A 15,208-nucleotide genomic window follows, 5' to 3' on the forward strand; every position below is an offset into this window, starting at 1 on the left:
TGTCTGCTCTTTTCCAGCTGAAGGCCGTGCATGAGCAGCTGGCCGCCCTGTCTCAGGCCCCAGTGAACAAACCAAAGAAGAAGAAAGAGAAGAAGGAGAAGGAGAAGAAGAAGAAAGACAAGGATAAGGACAAGGACAAGGAAAAGCACAGGGCAAAGTCTGAGGAGGAGAAGAAAGCCAAGGTGGCCCCACCTGCCAAGCAGGCCCAGCAAAAGAAGCCTCCTACCAAGAAGGCCAACAGCACGACTGCAGCCAGCAGGTGGGCACATGCCTGCCAGGCCCTCTGGGAGCCAGCCCTCAGCAGGCCATGGTGCTCATGTTGCAGAGGAGTGCTGGATGTGGGACTTTGCACCTTGGCTACCACGGAAACTGGGGCGGGGGGTTCAGGCAGACCAAGAGCATCCAATGAGACCTCTGCCAGGAAAGTCCTGGACTCTGGGGGCCGCCCTTACCTGTCCACGGGCTGGCTTTGATTCTGGTCATTGCGATTCACACTGCCTGGTGAAGACCTCTGCCTCTACAAGTGTTCGGGACCTTTTCCTGATCTGGACCAAGGATCTTCACTGGGGTAGTGGATGCGCCATTCCTGGCCCATCCTGGCAGGGGTTTGGGGTGGTGGGATGGTGCCTTGGCACCCAGCCTTTTGATTTAGCTCCTGCTGCAGCTAGGTCCCATCCCAAGGAGTGCAGAAACAGCAGAGGGGGACCAGGTGTGAGGGAAGGACTCTTGTCAGCCACCTGACTGCTGCAAGGGCAGGTTGGCGACACAAGCTGGGTACAAAGCCTTGAGGCTAGCAGATTTGTTCATGTTTGGAATTAAGACAGAACTGGCACTGCTGCAAAAGATCATTTGGGAAGAGAGGCAAATGGAGGCTGGCATACTTGGCTGGTTTTGGGGAGGGCTGGAGTGGTCAGTTCTGACCAGAATGGAGGACTGGTCTGTGGGCAGCAGTCATGGAAGAAAGTATACCTCCCAGGAGTGGTCATACAGGCAGAAGTTGGTGTGGCATTGGAGAGAGGCAAATTGTTTTTGAAAACTTTGGAGCAGCACAATGGGCAGGCCTTAGGGCCTAGACATGAAGGAGAAAGGGTGTGTAGACCTGGGATTTGGGTTTTGGTAGCTGGGTAGGTCCTTAATTGAGATGGGGGGAAGTGGCTGGTGGTGTTTCATTCACTACTTCTCTTCTTTTGTCTCTCTCTCTTTTTTTTTTTAATGTCTTTTTTGGTGCTGGGATCAAACCCAGGGCCTCGCAATACTAGGCAAGCACTCTACTGCTGAGCTACATCCCAGCCCTTCTTTCTCTTCTTTTGAAGGGAATGAACAAATTAGATGGTTTTGTTTGTTTGTTTGTTTGTTTTTTTACTGTGTGTCTGGTTTTGGTATCAATTTAATGCAGGTCTCAAAAATGGTGGACTATAAACTGGAGGAGTGACTCAGGAGATAGAGCGCCTGCCTAGCTAAGTGCAAGGCCATGTGTTCAAACCCCAGTACCAAAAGAAAAGAGAAAAGAAACACAAAAGAAAAATGTTAGACTATAATATTCTAGAGTAGTTAAGGACAATATTAAAAAATGAGAGTGTTCCTTCTATTTTCTTGGGTAGGTTTATAGAATTGATGTTAATTCTTTTTGTTTTGGCTGTACTGGGATTTGAACTCCCACTTGCTAGTAGGTACTCTGCTACTTGAGCCAGTCCACCAGTCCATTGGTGTTAAATACTTAGAGTTCCACCAGCAAGGAGCAAAGCTATCTGGGGCTGGAGTTTTTATTGTTCAACGTTTATACTATGAATTCCTTTTTTGGTGGTGGTCGGGGAGGGGACTCGGGTTGAACTCAGGGCTTCTCACTTGCAAAGCAGGCACTCTACCTTTTGTGCCACACCTCCAGTCCACTTTGCTCTGGTTATTTTGGAGAAGGGTTCTCATGAATTATTTCCCCAGGCTGGCCTCGAGCTGTGTCTCCCAGTCTCAGCCTCCCAAGTAGCTAGGGTTTCAGGCATGAGCCGTCAGCACCCAGTTTGAATTCAGTTATTTGAATAGTACAGATTCTTTATTACTTTAGAACATGCAGGACTATCAGGTTCTTGTCAGTTTTGGTGGTTTGTTCCTTTCGGGACATTATTCATTTCCCCAAAGTTGTTGAATTTTGGACACAGGTTTATACATAGTATTGATTCCTTTATTATTATTTTGTTATCTGAAGGGCTGCATCCTTTCTTTAATCCGTGCTGTTGGTAATGTGCCTTTTTTTCTTGGTGATCTGGATAGAGATCGATGTATCCATTTTCTGATCTTTTAGAGAACCAGTGCTAGATTTCTTTGCCTTTCCTCTGACTTGGTTTGATACCCTTTCCACTTCCCAAGGTGGAAGCTTAGATTACTGACCTGAGACCATCACCAGTGGAGTGCTTCACTCTCTGAATTCACATCTGCACATTGCTTTAGCTGCAACCCACAGTTTTAATATGTTGTGATTTCACATTCATTTAGCTCAAACTGTTTTCTGGCTTTAGAATTGTGTCATCTGAGTTTGAGTTTTTGAGGATTTTTCCGGGAGTGTATAGGCTATTGATTCGTAGTTAATATTTTGTATTATTCTAGCACCCTGAAGCCTGCAGAGATTTATTTCATGGCCTGAAATGTATTCCGTCTTGGTGAATGTTCCAGAATGTGTATTCCGTTGTGTTAGGTGGAATGTTGCTTAGAGGACATGGCAGATTGATTTGGTGGAGCTGCTGTTTAGGGCTTCTCTACTCTTGCTCACTACTTGTTTTATTAATTGCCAAGAGAGAATTGTGAAAATCTCCTGCCATAACGGGGGGTTTTCTTCCTTCCTTCCTTCGGTTCTGTCAGTCCTGTTCCGTGTGTCTTGAAGCCTGGTTTTCAGTGGCACGCCTTTAGGTTTGTCATTATCCACCACCCTCTGTTTACTGATAACGCTCCTTGTCCTGAAGCCAAATACTTTGTCCAGATTTCTTTTGATTAGTGTTTGCATGGTGTTTTCTCCCATCTTTTCCCTTATAATTTACCTATATCCTTACATTTAAGGTGGGATTGTGCAGGTGGCGTGCATATAGGTTAGGTCTCATCATCTGATGGTGATCATCTCTGCCTTTTCATCGTGTGTACAGGCTCTACATTCATATACTTGGATTTCACCTGCTATTTCATCATTTTCTCTTTGTTCCTCTTTTTTTCCCCTCTCATCCCCTTTCCTGCCTTCTTTTGGATGATTTGTTTTTGTTTGTTTGTTGTGATGGTGCCGGGGGTTGTGCTTGCTAGGCAGTGCTCTACCGCCTGAGCCACTCCCCCAGCCCTGGAGATCCCATTTTTGAACGCTGAGATTGAGAAGTGTCTGGGACACTCAGAGGAACCAATCTCGATGGGTGGTTCCTGACTAGAACCTGGGCTGGGAGCAGCTGTTCACATTCAGAAGCAGGGACTTCTCTGCCCCTGGCTGACAGAGTTAACATCCAGTCCTTTTGCCTCAGGGACCCTTAGGAAGAAAACCTGGTCCTGGACAACAGTCTTCAGTGGGGAGGAAGAGAGTGAGGTAGGGCAGATGGGGACTTGGGCCGGTAGACAGGAGCTCACTGCCATGCTGCTCTCTGTCTTCTGCCTTAGACAGCTGAAGAAGGGTGGCAAGCAGGCATCTGCGTCCTACGACTCAGAGGAGGAGGAGGAGGGCCTGCCCATGAGTTACGACGAGAAGCGCCAGCTCAGCCTGGACATCAACCGGCTGCCTGGGGAGAAGCTGGGCCGCGTGGTGCATATCATCCAGTCCCGGGAGCCCTCGCTCAGGGACTCCAACCCTGATGAGATCGAGATTGACTTTGAGACTCTGAAACCCACCACCTTGCGGGAACTGGAGAGATACGTCAAGTCTTGTTTACAGAAAAAGCAGAGGAAACCATTCTGTAAGTTGTCTCAGAGTGTGGTGCTTGGAGCCCTGCTCCCTCCTGCCCCCCCCACATCCTCACAGCCCCTTGGAATGGGCACTGGGCAGCAGGCTCTCCAGCTCCACCAATTCACCACAAGCCCCAAGGATGTCTGTGCTCAGCCCAGGCAGGAACTTGGGGCTGAGTCTTGACCCAAGCTGCTCTACCCACCAAAGCCCCCTTCCCCTGCCCAGGGAAGGAAGGACCTGGGCTTGGCCCTCAGGCACCCGTTCATCCAGTTAGTGTCCTCACTGCATGCCTTCCTGAGGGACAGTTAGGGTCCTCTGATCCCTTGCCCAGAGCACTGTGTCCTTTATGCTGCCCCCTTTGGGTGGGGTCCAGTGTCCAGAGACCATGCACATCAGCGCAGGTGCACCCTGGAAGTCTGACTTCACTGGACAGTAACCAATCACTGCCTGGGAGGTAGGGCAGAGCTTGGGCAGTCCCCACACTGTCCAGGACTGACGAGCCTCATGTAAACTTGCTGTGCTGCTCAGGTGTGCGTGGTTCTCACTGTAGAATGAGTCCTCCTTTTCTTGGATGGACTGCCTTTTGACCTGTGTAGTCACAGCATTTGACTGTGGTAAGTCACCCGTTAACTTGGAAGTGGTGACACGAGAGTGTCAGGTGGGAACAGCAGCTGTGATGAGGGAGGATTGAGTCCAAGAGTCTGACAGATAGGACTCTGCCCTTCCTGTGGGGGATGGTGGCCACAGTTTCACAGTCTCCTGTGCGCCTGTCAGTAGGTGAGAATGGTTCACGTCCCTCAGGATTCTCCCTAGGGTTAAAGACAAGGCTTTAAAGGGTTAAAGTGTGGTGAGGACTCGGTATGTGTGACAGTGGTGGTTCCAGGTCATCCAGCTTGTTTCTGCTGCTCAGGGAGCCAGCAGCAGCTCTGTGCTATCAGTGCACTGGCCCAGGAAGGCAGTGAGTGGTGCATGTCCAGTGCATGGGGCTGGGCCACAGCCTGGCCCCGGAGTGGCTGTAGGGAGCATCTCAGTGTTCATCTGTCCTTCCGCAGCCACAAGCGGGAAGAAGCAGGCAGCCAAGTCGAAGGAGGAGCTAGCTCAGGAAAAGAAGAAGGAGCTGGAGAAGCGGCTGCAGGACGTCAGTGGGCAGCTGAACAGCAAGAAGCCCACCAAGAAAGGTACCCATCCAGGGCCTGCTGTTGTCATGCCACCAGCAGCTTCTGTGCTTGCCGCCTTTTGGAGGGCAGCAGTCAGGAGGGGCCCAGGCACCGGTCAGGTCCATGTTTGAAGCTGTGAGTCTTCCACATGATGAGCTGATCTCTTAGATGTGGCTCTTAGCCTCCTGAAACTTCCATTTTCTCATCTTTGATCTGAGTACCATGTGCCTGCCTGTACAGGGTGGTTGCAGGTGCCAGGTGTATGTAAAGACTCCACATTCCAGAAGACCCAGGCTGATAGGCCTCCGAGAGAGGGCTTCTTGGGGCTGGGCCTGCCCTTGCTGCCTCCTCAGTTCAAGCAGCTTTGAACCCCCAGCCCCTCGGCGGCAGGGAGCCTCCAGCTCGTTAGGCAGTGCCCTAAGTCCACAGTGCTAAGATGGTAAGGCAGCCAGCTCCGACCCACCCTAGGACCGTCCTTGCTTTGTGCTTATGGGGCCTTACATGTGATTCTTTGCCTCCTTTAACTAGAGCCTACCTTTTTCCCTGGCTGCCTCAGGAGCAGGCCACACAAGACACGGGGACAAGCAGGGTCTAGGTGGTTGTTAGTCAGGGTCCTACCTGGACTGGAGTGTGTACCCACCAGTGTCCAGTATGGAAACAGGCTGACAGCCCTGCCACCCCCACGGCCGGCTGCAAGGGACCCATGGCAGTTTGGGTTCCTCCAGGAAGGCCTGCGCTGCAGTGTGTGATAGTGCTCATGAGCACGTGACTGGTGGGCCATCTTCCCCCAGTCCTGCAGGTTCTGGTTGCTAGGCTGCATTCTTAGCATGTGCGGCCTGTTTAGACGATCTCATTGGCTCCTTCATCCATCTCAACAAGTCTTTGCTAAACCTCTGGGTCAAGAAACAGGTGAAGAGTGTAGCGTGCAGCTCATGTTGAGACGCTGCCAGCCTTTGAGCGGGCTGTGAGTGCCTCTCCTGTCCTGTGTCTCCGCAGAGAAATCTGGCTCAGCACCCTCTGGGGGGCCATCGAGGCTCAGCAGCAGCAGCTCCTCCGAGTCCGCAAGTAGCAGCTCCAGTGGGTCCAGCTCTGACAGCAGTGACTCCGAGTGAACTTGGACTCAAGCAGAGCAGGACAAACAGTGCCGCCCTTGCTGAAACTCCGCAGTGTCCCCTTCTTTGGTTAATATACTACTTTTGTTCCATGGTGTGCAGGTTTTCTTTTACTCAGTGTTACGATCTCTTCCAGCTGCGCTTCAGTAGGCCGGAGAGCCGTGTGTGCATCCGACTTGAGGAGAAGGAGGAGCTCTGCGACGGGTCGCTCAGATGCTGACCTGACACCCACAGGGCCCCCTGCGAGCCCCAGTCCCAGGACCTGTGGAATCCCTCTTCTCGTGCCCAGCCTGGTCTATAACTTGGAAGGAAGCTTTTCAAGGATATTTCTCTGAAATGGGTACTGTGTTTGAAAGCCGTTAGAACATTAACCAGCAGGTGGAGTGTTTGCCGTTTGGGTCCTGACCCTCTCGTGTCTGACGCGGCCACCTTTGCAGGGGCTTTGGACGGATGTCCCCCTTCCCATGAGAACCAGTCGGGGCCTCAGCAGAGGGGCCAGAACGTTAGGCTTTTGGGGTGGGGATCAGTGGGGTGGGCACAGAGGGGGAGAGGGTGCTGAATTTTTCAGACCCTCCCGGGAGGGAACGGCAGCTGCATGTGCAGCGTGCAGGTTTCCAAACACTGAAACTTTTACCTCAACTGAAAAAAAAAAAAAAAAAAATTATTAAAAAAAAAAAAGACTTTTTTTGTAAGTTCAGCAATTTTCTACAAGAGTCCAGCCCAGTGTCCCAGCCTTGCTAGCGCTGCCCGGCTGCTGCCACCACACACTCTGGAGCCGCTTTCCCAGTTCTGTGTATATATAAATACTTTATTTATTAACACCATTGGTCATTTTTAAAAAAAAAAAAAAAAAAAAAAGCAAAAAAAAAAAAAGAGAAGCAAAACCGTAAAGAAGTGCATTTAGAGAAGTAGTGGAGACACAGGCCTTCCTGGGGCTTCGAGGAGACCCAGGTCCTGGTGGTGGCTTGTCCCTCTGGTGCTTGTGCCGAGTTGGCACTCATCATGTCTGCGCACGCTCCCTGGGTTTATTGGCTTATTATTTTTCTTTTTATATAAAATTTGGAGACTTACAAGTGTAGACTCCTTTCAGCTACAGCACGTTCAAATGTTTTCTTTTTCTGTTCAGTTCTTCTATCTCCACTCTGGTCTCTTTAGGACGGTTTTAAAAGAGACAACTTAAGGAACTCCACTCCCATTACTTATATAAGCTTTGTGCTCTGAGAGAAAAGGTGTGGCAAACCGAAGTCTTGATTTTTAACTTTCTGTTGTAAAAAGTAATACACAGATTTAACCGAAGTCCCTTTTGGTTTTGGTTTTTGGAGGCTGATGTGTGGCTTTGGAGTGTAGCGTCTGTCCAGCCAATCTCAGCACTGGGGCTTCAGCCTCCCAGGCCAGCAGCTGGAGTGCCCACCTCCCCTGGCTTCTCGGGGCCTGGGCAGGTTCTCCTTGGTCTGTCTGCTCATGTCAGGGACAAAGATGGTCCCAAAGACTGCACGGTGCTCCCTGTGCCGTCCCTGATTTTCAATTAGCCCAAAAATGATGGAAGCATGTGCTTTCCTAGACCTCCATGAGAAGGGGTGCTGGGTGTGGAGCCATGAGAGGTCCGTCCTCTCTCGTGGCCTGCAGTTTCTGCCCATGCTTCTGAGTGGAGATAGGGCAAGTCCGCAGCAGCTGTACGTCGGGCGATGCTTAAAAATCCTACAATTGATTCTGATTGCATCAGCCCTTATGGGTGTAGCTAGACCCTGACTGGATGTAGCGCTGAGATGGGTGGCTTGCTGTTGTGCTTCTAATTGCTGGTGATTTTAAGTCAGTTTTGTTTTTAATAAAAATATAAGTGGATTTTAAAGGTCCATTTTTTTAAAGTTACCCTTGTTTTTCAAAGGTATTTTCTAAACAGATCTTTAATAGAGTGTTTAAACTATGACCTTAAGGAACTGACACAACAAAACTGGCAGGTCTCTTCGTACAGGGCGGGTGGTGTACCGTCTGGGCAAGGCTCAGCCCAAGGCGGGATGCTGGGGGACACTATTGGGCAGTTACGTGTCCCCATATGAGCTGGGAGGCGGGAAGTATCTGTCATGGGGCATCTGCTACCCCCTCTGCTCCCTTCACCCAGAGCAGGGGCCTTGGTCCCTACTGAGCAGCTATCATTCATTGGTGCTGTAATTTTTTTTTAAGGCTTTCTGTGCAGACTTCAAAACTGTTTCTCCTCAGTTTTTGTGGGCCGGTGGCTCCCTCAGTCCCTGACATCTGACATCAGGCTGTGGGGTGACTGCCGCTCCTTTCTCCTAGGTCTGGAAGGCTGCAGGGACTTGGTTAGATTGTCCCTTGCAGGACATAGGGCAGCTGTCCTCAGGCTTCCCTAGGGGGAAGGAGCAGTGGGTAGGTAGTCATGTGCAGGGGCCAGGTGTGGGCATCTGCAGTGTCCTGGAGACCCAAGGGTGGCTTCAGTGTCGTAGGGTCCAGAGACCCCTCCTTGGGCTGGGTAGTGCCAGCCTGCTTACCAGCTGTAAGACATGTTTTCTTTTGTGTTTGTTTTGGTTTTTTTCTTTTGCAGTCATCACACCTTTGACAGTCATTTGGGAAAAAACAGCTTTGTCACAGACGTCACATCCTGTTTATCACTGTCTCCTAATGCTGGCTAACACTTCCAGGAAGTTTTTCTTTTTTATATTTAAAATGTTACTTTTCTGTATGATGTGCATGCAAGTTTACCGTACTTTTTCTTAAACTTTTTAGTGCCGTTTCTAGTATATTCCTGTAAATGTCAGTTACTGAAAATGAGTCCGATGTAAGTAGTTTTAGCTTGTTTTTTGCCATGCCGGCCTCAACACCACAGAGTAAAAATTGGTAGAAAAGTACTCTTTGATGTTTCTGGTAATCATGGACCCTCCTCTGGGGCATTTGTTTTGTTTTCATAATAAAAAGCAAAAAAAAAAAAAAAAAAAAGAAAGAAAGAAAGAAAAGCCATGTGTGCGTTGTCCTGTGCTGTCCCTGGAGGCTCCAGCATCACCAGGGTGCATAGTGAGCTCCTCCCTTTTGCCTTCTGTAGCTGTCAGTGCAAATCCAGAGTCTCCAACAGGGGCTTGAAACCCACTTCAGCAATCCCTCCCCAGCTCTGGCAGGGGGCACAGAGCACAGCTTGTCCTCCTCTGCTGGCCTTGTCCCTTCTCTGTGTCACAGTCTATACAAGGTGATTTCCTTTGACACAGGCACCCAGTCCTCTAGTCTGGGTCCAGTCAACCCAAATGAAACCACATAAAGGACTGTTCTGCTGAGGTTCACTGCTCAGAACAGGACCTGGATGAAGCTAAGGCTCAGTGAAGAAGGAATTGAGGAGTCTAAGATATGCAGGGTCTAACAGTTTTCAGAATGGCCACAGCTGCTGGCTCCAGGCCTAGGGGAGGTTTGTGTTTGGGCCTCAGCCCAGGCCTGGGGCTGGCTCAGACAGCACCATGTCACTCTGCCCATTCTGACTCTTAACATCCGGACCAGCCTCAGCCCAGCACTGGCCGTCTGCCTCAGGCAGATGGCTTCCTTCTGCCACTTAAGCAGCTTAGTGCACATCCAGTGTCCTCCACATTGCTGGTGCTGGTTTGTCACCTGCACCTGCTGGCCCTTGTGGAGACCAGCTAGGTGAGTGCTGCTTGTCCAGCATGCATGTGACTTCCAGCCCTGTCTTCAGTGAGTGCAGGCTGTCCTTGGGGTGGTCTGAGGTGCACTGAGCAGACAGCACACAGGCACTCCACGTGATTGTGTACAGCACAACATCTTTTCCAAGAAAGACTTAGGTTGAACTGAGAAGTCATTGAAACTACCTAGTGGCCCTCAAGTGCCAGGGCCTGGGTCAGGCTAGTCCTTACTGGGCAAGTCTTGCCCTCCAGAGGCAGGGTAGGTTCCCCAGCCCAGTGCATCTCCCCTGTAGTAGCATGTGGACCTTCGGAGGTCTGAATCCAGCCTCCTAGCCTGGGGCAGCCAACAAGTCAGGGGCAAGCAAAAAGGACTCAGGTTCCACAGGTGGCTAGGCTCTTGAGTGGACACTGAGCATTTGGGGAATGCAGTTGGACTCAGTGATTCCACATCTAGCATGTTTGCTAACATATTTACGTAGGTGCATTGACCACCTTGGATAGCGAGCACAGCCATGCTCCAGACATGCTGTCTGTGTGGATGACAAGCTGGACATCATCTTCTGCCAGGGAGGGGTGGCTAGCTGGCTGTCAGACATTAAAAGCAGATATATGCTGGGGTACACTGTTTCACACCCGTAATCCCAGCTACTTGTAAGACAGAGATCAGGAAAATGATGGTTTGAGGCCAGCCTGGGCAAAAGACCCTATCTTAAAAAAGCTGGGTGTGATGATGCGTGACTGTAGTCTCAGCTATGTGGGAGGCCATAGGTAGGTGGGGAACACACACACACACACACACACACACACACACACGAGAGAGAGAGAGAGACCCTATCTAAAAAGTAACCTAAGCAAAAAGGGCTGGGGGCATGGCTCAAGCTGTAGAGCACCTACCTTATACCTGTGAAGCCTTGAGTTCAAACTCCATTACCACAAAAGATAAATGCCAGGTGTGCAGAGCAACGTCACAGTGATGTCCTTAGAGTCACGCATGATCACGAGCACGCTGACAAGGAGGACTCGCACCACGCTGCTGACAGCAGTGGCCTAAGGGTACTTTGGCTTTGCTTCAGATATTTCTGCAGTGGGGCTCTTGGCAATCACTAGGTATTGCTGTTATTAACTGAAAGCCAGGTACGATAGTCTGTACAGATAGAAAGAGAAAGGAAAGACTCCTAAAAGATGTTTATTTAGAAAAGAGAAATTGGCTTTGATGAAACACCATATTTGCCTTAGACACACAGACCTTAATTACAGCAGAGACAAATCTTTTCAAAATGATGGACAGATCACCGAATGGTGGGCAGCTGCAGTCACAGAGTGGCAGCTGAAATACTCCAGCATCGCAGGAAAACCTGCTTCTCAGCCACACGATTAACTGAAATCACTGTAGCAGCTTGTGTGGAACTTCAGATGTGGGGGTTTCCGTAAGTTGTTTAGGACACCCTTGACTGCAAGCGCCAGTGTCCAGAGGCCAGTGTGGAAGCTACCACGATGCAGTGCGGGTATGGACAGCACTGGTAATGACTCCAAGGGCAGCTTTGCTGCTCAGCTCCTGCTGAGGTCCTGTCCCCCGCACACTGACCCCCAGGTCATTATGGGGTGCAGATGGACCTGAGACCACACACAAAAGAAGTCCTCTCCTTATTCTAGGTCCCACTCATTCTTTGCCAAGCAGAAGTTAAAACTAAAGGCAACCTCCAAGAACTTGGGAAGGGTGTTTCCTGTAGGGTACGGGCCCCTCTTGCTTAAATTCTTTGGAAGCACAACGGAAACAGCACGTCACCATCCAGGCCTGGCCCGTGGCTGGCAGCACCTGAAGGAGTATATTTCCATGACCGGCTGAAAGGGACCCCAGCAGGGAGTCTCAGGGTAGCAGTTGTGCCACTCCGGTGCTAAAGCGCTCACAAGCTGCTCCTGGGCGCCCTAGGTTCTTACACCACAGCTTCATCTTCACTGTCTTCCTTCAGGATCTCCCAGTAGGGATCAGAACCAACCAGACAACTGAATGGAAGGAACACAGGTCCCTTGTCCTCCAAGCTTGGTGCCTGGGCAAAGGTTTTCACACTGGAATTACATAATTGTGCAAAACTTGGACTGGCCTGTGTCCCGGGAGACCTCAAGCTTGTTTTTGTCTCGGACTAGGATGGCCTGGTTTCCATACTGTGAGTACCACGTGCTTTGGCTCCTGCTCAGGTACGTCCCAGGCGGCACACACTCCAACTTCTGCTGTTGCTGTTGCCAGATGAGCAAGGAAGTGTCTCTGTACCGGAGGCGAGCATAGCTTTCTGACAGGGCCTTCTCTGCCAGCGGGACTCCGCCACTCATCCTCCCAGTCCCGCTCCTGCACACCTCGTGGTGCTCACGTGTGGATTGCTGCTGTCTGCTTTGCACTTTATTAACTGGTGGACAACTTTTCCAGAAGCTGGGGTGAGGAGTCCTTGTTTAATTTACCATTTGTAGGCAGCAGTCTCAGGAAGCCATTCGAGAGCCACTCAGGACAGGAACCCAGTCAGTGTCTCTGTGGCCCCAGCTCTCCTCCCCAACCTGATTATGTGGACTGACAGGGACTCAGCACTGCTCCTAGGGGAACTGTCAGGTGTCCACTGTAATTGTGACACCGCGGCCTGGACCGCTGGGCTTGAAGAAGGTATTGAGTGTCCTGAGAGAAAGGACATCGTACAGCCAGCCACACAGAAGCAGAGAGAGGATGAGTGCAGCCCTGCGCTGACCGGTCCCTTGGTTCTCAAAGTGGTGGCGGCGAGAGTGTCCCCATACACACTGAGGATCTGAACGCTGAGCTGGCTCGGTTCCCTTCTGGCTCGTGGTCTTCGTCTCTTCACAGTGGCGATGCTGCACAGAAGTGGACATGCTGTCAGGCGTGGGCCCTTTGCTATTCTGTGGCGCCCAGTCTTAGCCAGTTTGGGTCAGGGGGCTGCATCAAGCTACTCAGCGGCTATTTCGGTCACTCTCCGGGATGCAGCAGACTAAGCCTGGGTTTGAGTGAGACGTGTGCATAATCCCGGGTCTTCCCGTACCTAAGGATGATGCTGGGGACACGGCCTGTGCGGTAAGTCACAGCAGGCGGAAGGGCACAGCTCACAGGCGCGCAGGAGCGAGCCGCAGCCGAGCCGAGCCGGGCCGGGCGGTGTCTGCCTCTCCGCTCCCGGCGCCGGGCGCCCCCGGGCCAAAGCAAAAATGCTGTCCGCTGAAAACCCGCGGGTTTCAGCGCCCTCCCCGGTGCTTTCCGTTGAGGCCCTTGTCGTCGCTGTCCGGCGGGTGCCTTCGCCCACGCAGTTCCCTTCACTCGCCCGCCGGGTCCCCACGCTCCTAGCCCGCTGGTCCGCCCGCGCAGCCCCGTCACCGCGCGCGTGGGCCTCACGGACCTCCGTGGGCCGCCGTGGACCCCAGTGGGCTGCCTGGGCCTCGTGGATCTCCGCAGGCCGCCAAGGACATCTGTGGGCCGCCGTGGACTTCGCGGGCCCCCATGGGCCGGTGGGGCGCTGGGTCTCCCGGGCCGGGGCGGGGCCAGGAAGCCGAGGGGCCGCGTCTCCATGGCAGCGCCGCAGGCGTGGCGAGCCGAGCACCGAGGACGATCGCTCCGCGAGGCGCCGCAAGACCGACTCGGAGGAGGAGGTGGGGAGGGAGAGGGGACGGGGGGAGGAGCCGCGGGGGAGGAGGAGCCGGGGAGGGAGGAGGAGGAGGAGCCTGGGAGGGAGGAGGAGTCGAGGAGGGAGGAGGAGAAGCCGGGGATGGAGGAGGAGCGGGGAGGAGGCGGAGCCGGGGAGGGAGGAGGCGGAGCCGGGGAGGGAGGAGGAGCAGCCGGGGAGGGAGGAGCGCGGGAGGAGTTGGGGAGGAGGAGGAGCAGCGAGGAGAGGAGGAGCGAGGAGAGGAAGAGGATCTGGGAAACAATGCAAGAGCCAGCATTGTGGCATTCTCTCTGTCCTGGGTCCTGTCACTGCACTGACGGTAGTTTTGTATTGCTGCTGTGTAGTGTCCCTTGTCAGAGCTATTGCCATTACTATTGTCAGCTCTCCCTTAATAATCGATAGTTATTTTATTTTTATTATTCATTTACTCACACGTGCATACATTGTTTGGGTCATTTCTCCCCCCTGCCCCTCGCCCTCACCCTCTCCTCCCCACCCCCCTCGCTTCCAGGCAGAACCTGTTCTGCCCTTTTCTCTAATTTTGTTGAAGAGAAGACATAAGCATAATAGGGAAGACAAAGCGTGTTTGCTAACTGAGTTAAGGGTAGCTATAGAGAGATTCCTAGCATTGCTTCCACGCGCAAATGTGTTACAACCCAAGTTGATTCATCTCTAACTGATCTTTACACTGGTTCCTGATCCCCTTCTCATGATTGTTACTTTAATTTATTAAATATTGTACAACGCATATCATCGCAAAAGTAATGTCTCTGGGGAGTGTCGCTCAAGTAATAGAACGTCTGTTAGCCATCATGAGGCCCTGAGTTCAAACCGTAATATGTTCCCCCTCAAAAAAACTGACTTCAAAAGTAGTTGTCATTTGCGCTGCTGTAGCAGCCGGGTGAAAATTAGGCACCTTCTGCACCCCACCTCAGTCACACCCCAGCCATTCTCTCATTTGGTATTGTCCTCTTTCTTTCTCTCTCTCTCTCTCTCTCTCCCCCTCCCTCCCTCCCTCTCCCTCTCTCTCTCCCTCCCTCCCTATCTCCTTCCTAGAAATGTAAAGTGGTATAGACTTTGTGAAAAACTGTATTGGGTTTTCTCAGAACATTAAAAATAGAACTACCAGCAGGGAACTGGTGGCTCACTTGGCTTACAGATCCTAGCTACTTGGGAAGCTGAGATGGGGAGGATGGGGGTTCAAGGCCACACCAAAGGTGTGGCTCAAAATAACTGGGGGTGTGGCTCAGGCAGTAGAGTTCCTGCAAGCTTGAAGCCCTGAGTTCAAACCCTAGTTCCCCACACGTTAAATAACAACAACAATAAAAAGCCAGGTGCTGGTGGCTCATGCCTATAATGCCACTCAGGAGGCAGAGATCAGGAGGATTGGGGTTCGAAGCCAGCCTGGGCAGATAGTTCATGGGACCTTATCTTGAAAAAGCCCTTCACAAAGAGGGCTGGTGGAGTCGCTCAAGGTGTAGGCCTTGAGTTCAAGCCCCAGTACCACAAAAAAGAAAAAAAAATCACAGTACCATGTGATTGGTGGTTTAAAAGAACCAAAAATCACCATCTCAAAGAGAACTCCTATGTTCACTGCAGCACTATTCATAACAACCAAGATGTAAGTGCAACCGAGGTCTCTTGCAGTGGGTGAGTGGCAAGCTTGCTCACACACAAAATGGAATATTATACCATCTCAACAAGAAAGAAATCCTGCCATTTGCAGCAACAAGGATGACGTTTACGGACT

The 15,208-nt window shown here is 51.5% G+C and overlaps 2 protein-coding genes across 5 annotated transcripts in view; one reads left to right on the forward strand and one right to left on the reverse strand.

The window, feature by feature from the left end:
- Brd3 (bromodomain containing 3) overlaps positions 1-7,057 on the forward strand; it is a 29,726-nt gene extending 22,669 nt beyond the window's left edge. For all 4 annotated transcript variants that reach the window (XM_020177360.2, XM_020177361.2, XM_020177363.2 and 1 more), the window contains exons 9-12: positions 18-259; positions 3,622-3,914; positions 4,957-5,082; positions 6,058-7,057. In XM_020177360.2, coding sequence (XP_020032949.1) covers positions 18-259; positions 3,622-3,914; positions 4,957-5,082; positions 6,058-6,173 — 777 coding nt within the window. In that variant the 3' untranslated portion in view covers positions 6,174-7,057. The remainder of the gene's footprint in view (positions 1-17; positions 260-3,621; positions 3,915-4,956; positions 5,083-6,057) is intronic.
- A 3,921-nt stretch (positions 7,058-10,978) lies between these two features.
- Brd3os (BRD3 opposite strand) lies at positions 10,979-13,323 on the reverse strand. The gene has a single exon (XM_074052878.1). The coding sequence runs from the start codon at positions 12,134-12,136 to the stop codon at positions 11,882-11,884; it is 255 nt and encodes an 84-aa protein (XP_073908979.1). The 5' UTR covers positions 12,137-13,323; the 3' UTR covers positions 10,979-11,881.
- Positions 13,324-15,208: the final 1,885 nt, after the last annotated feature.

The sequence above is a fragment of the Castor canadensis genome, chromosome 13 (assembly GCF_047511655.1).
Source record: "Castor canadensis chromosome 13, mCasCan1.hap1v2, whole genome shotgun sequence".
In the NCBI taxonomy this organism is placed as follows: Eukaryota; Metazoa; Chordata; class Mammalia; order Rodentia; family Castoridae; genus Castor; species Castor canadensis.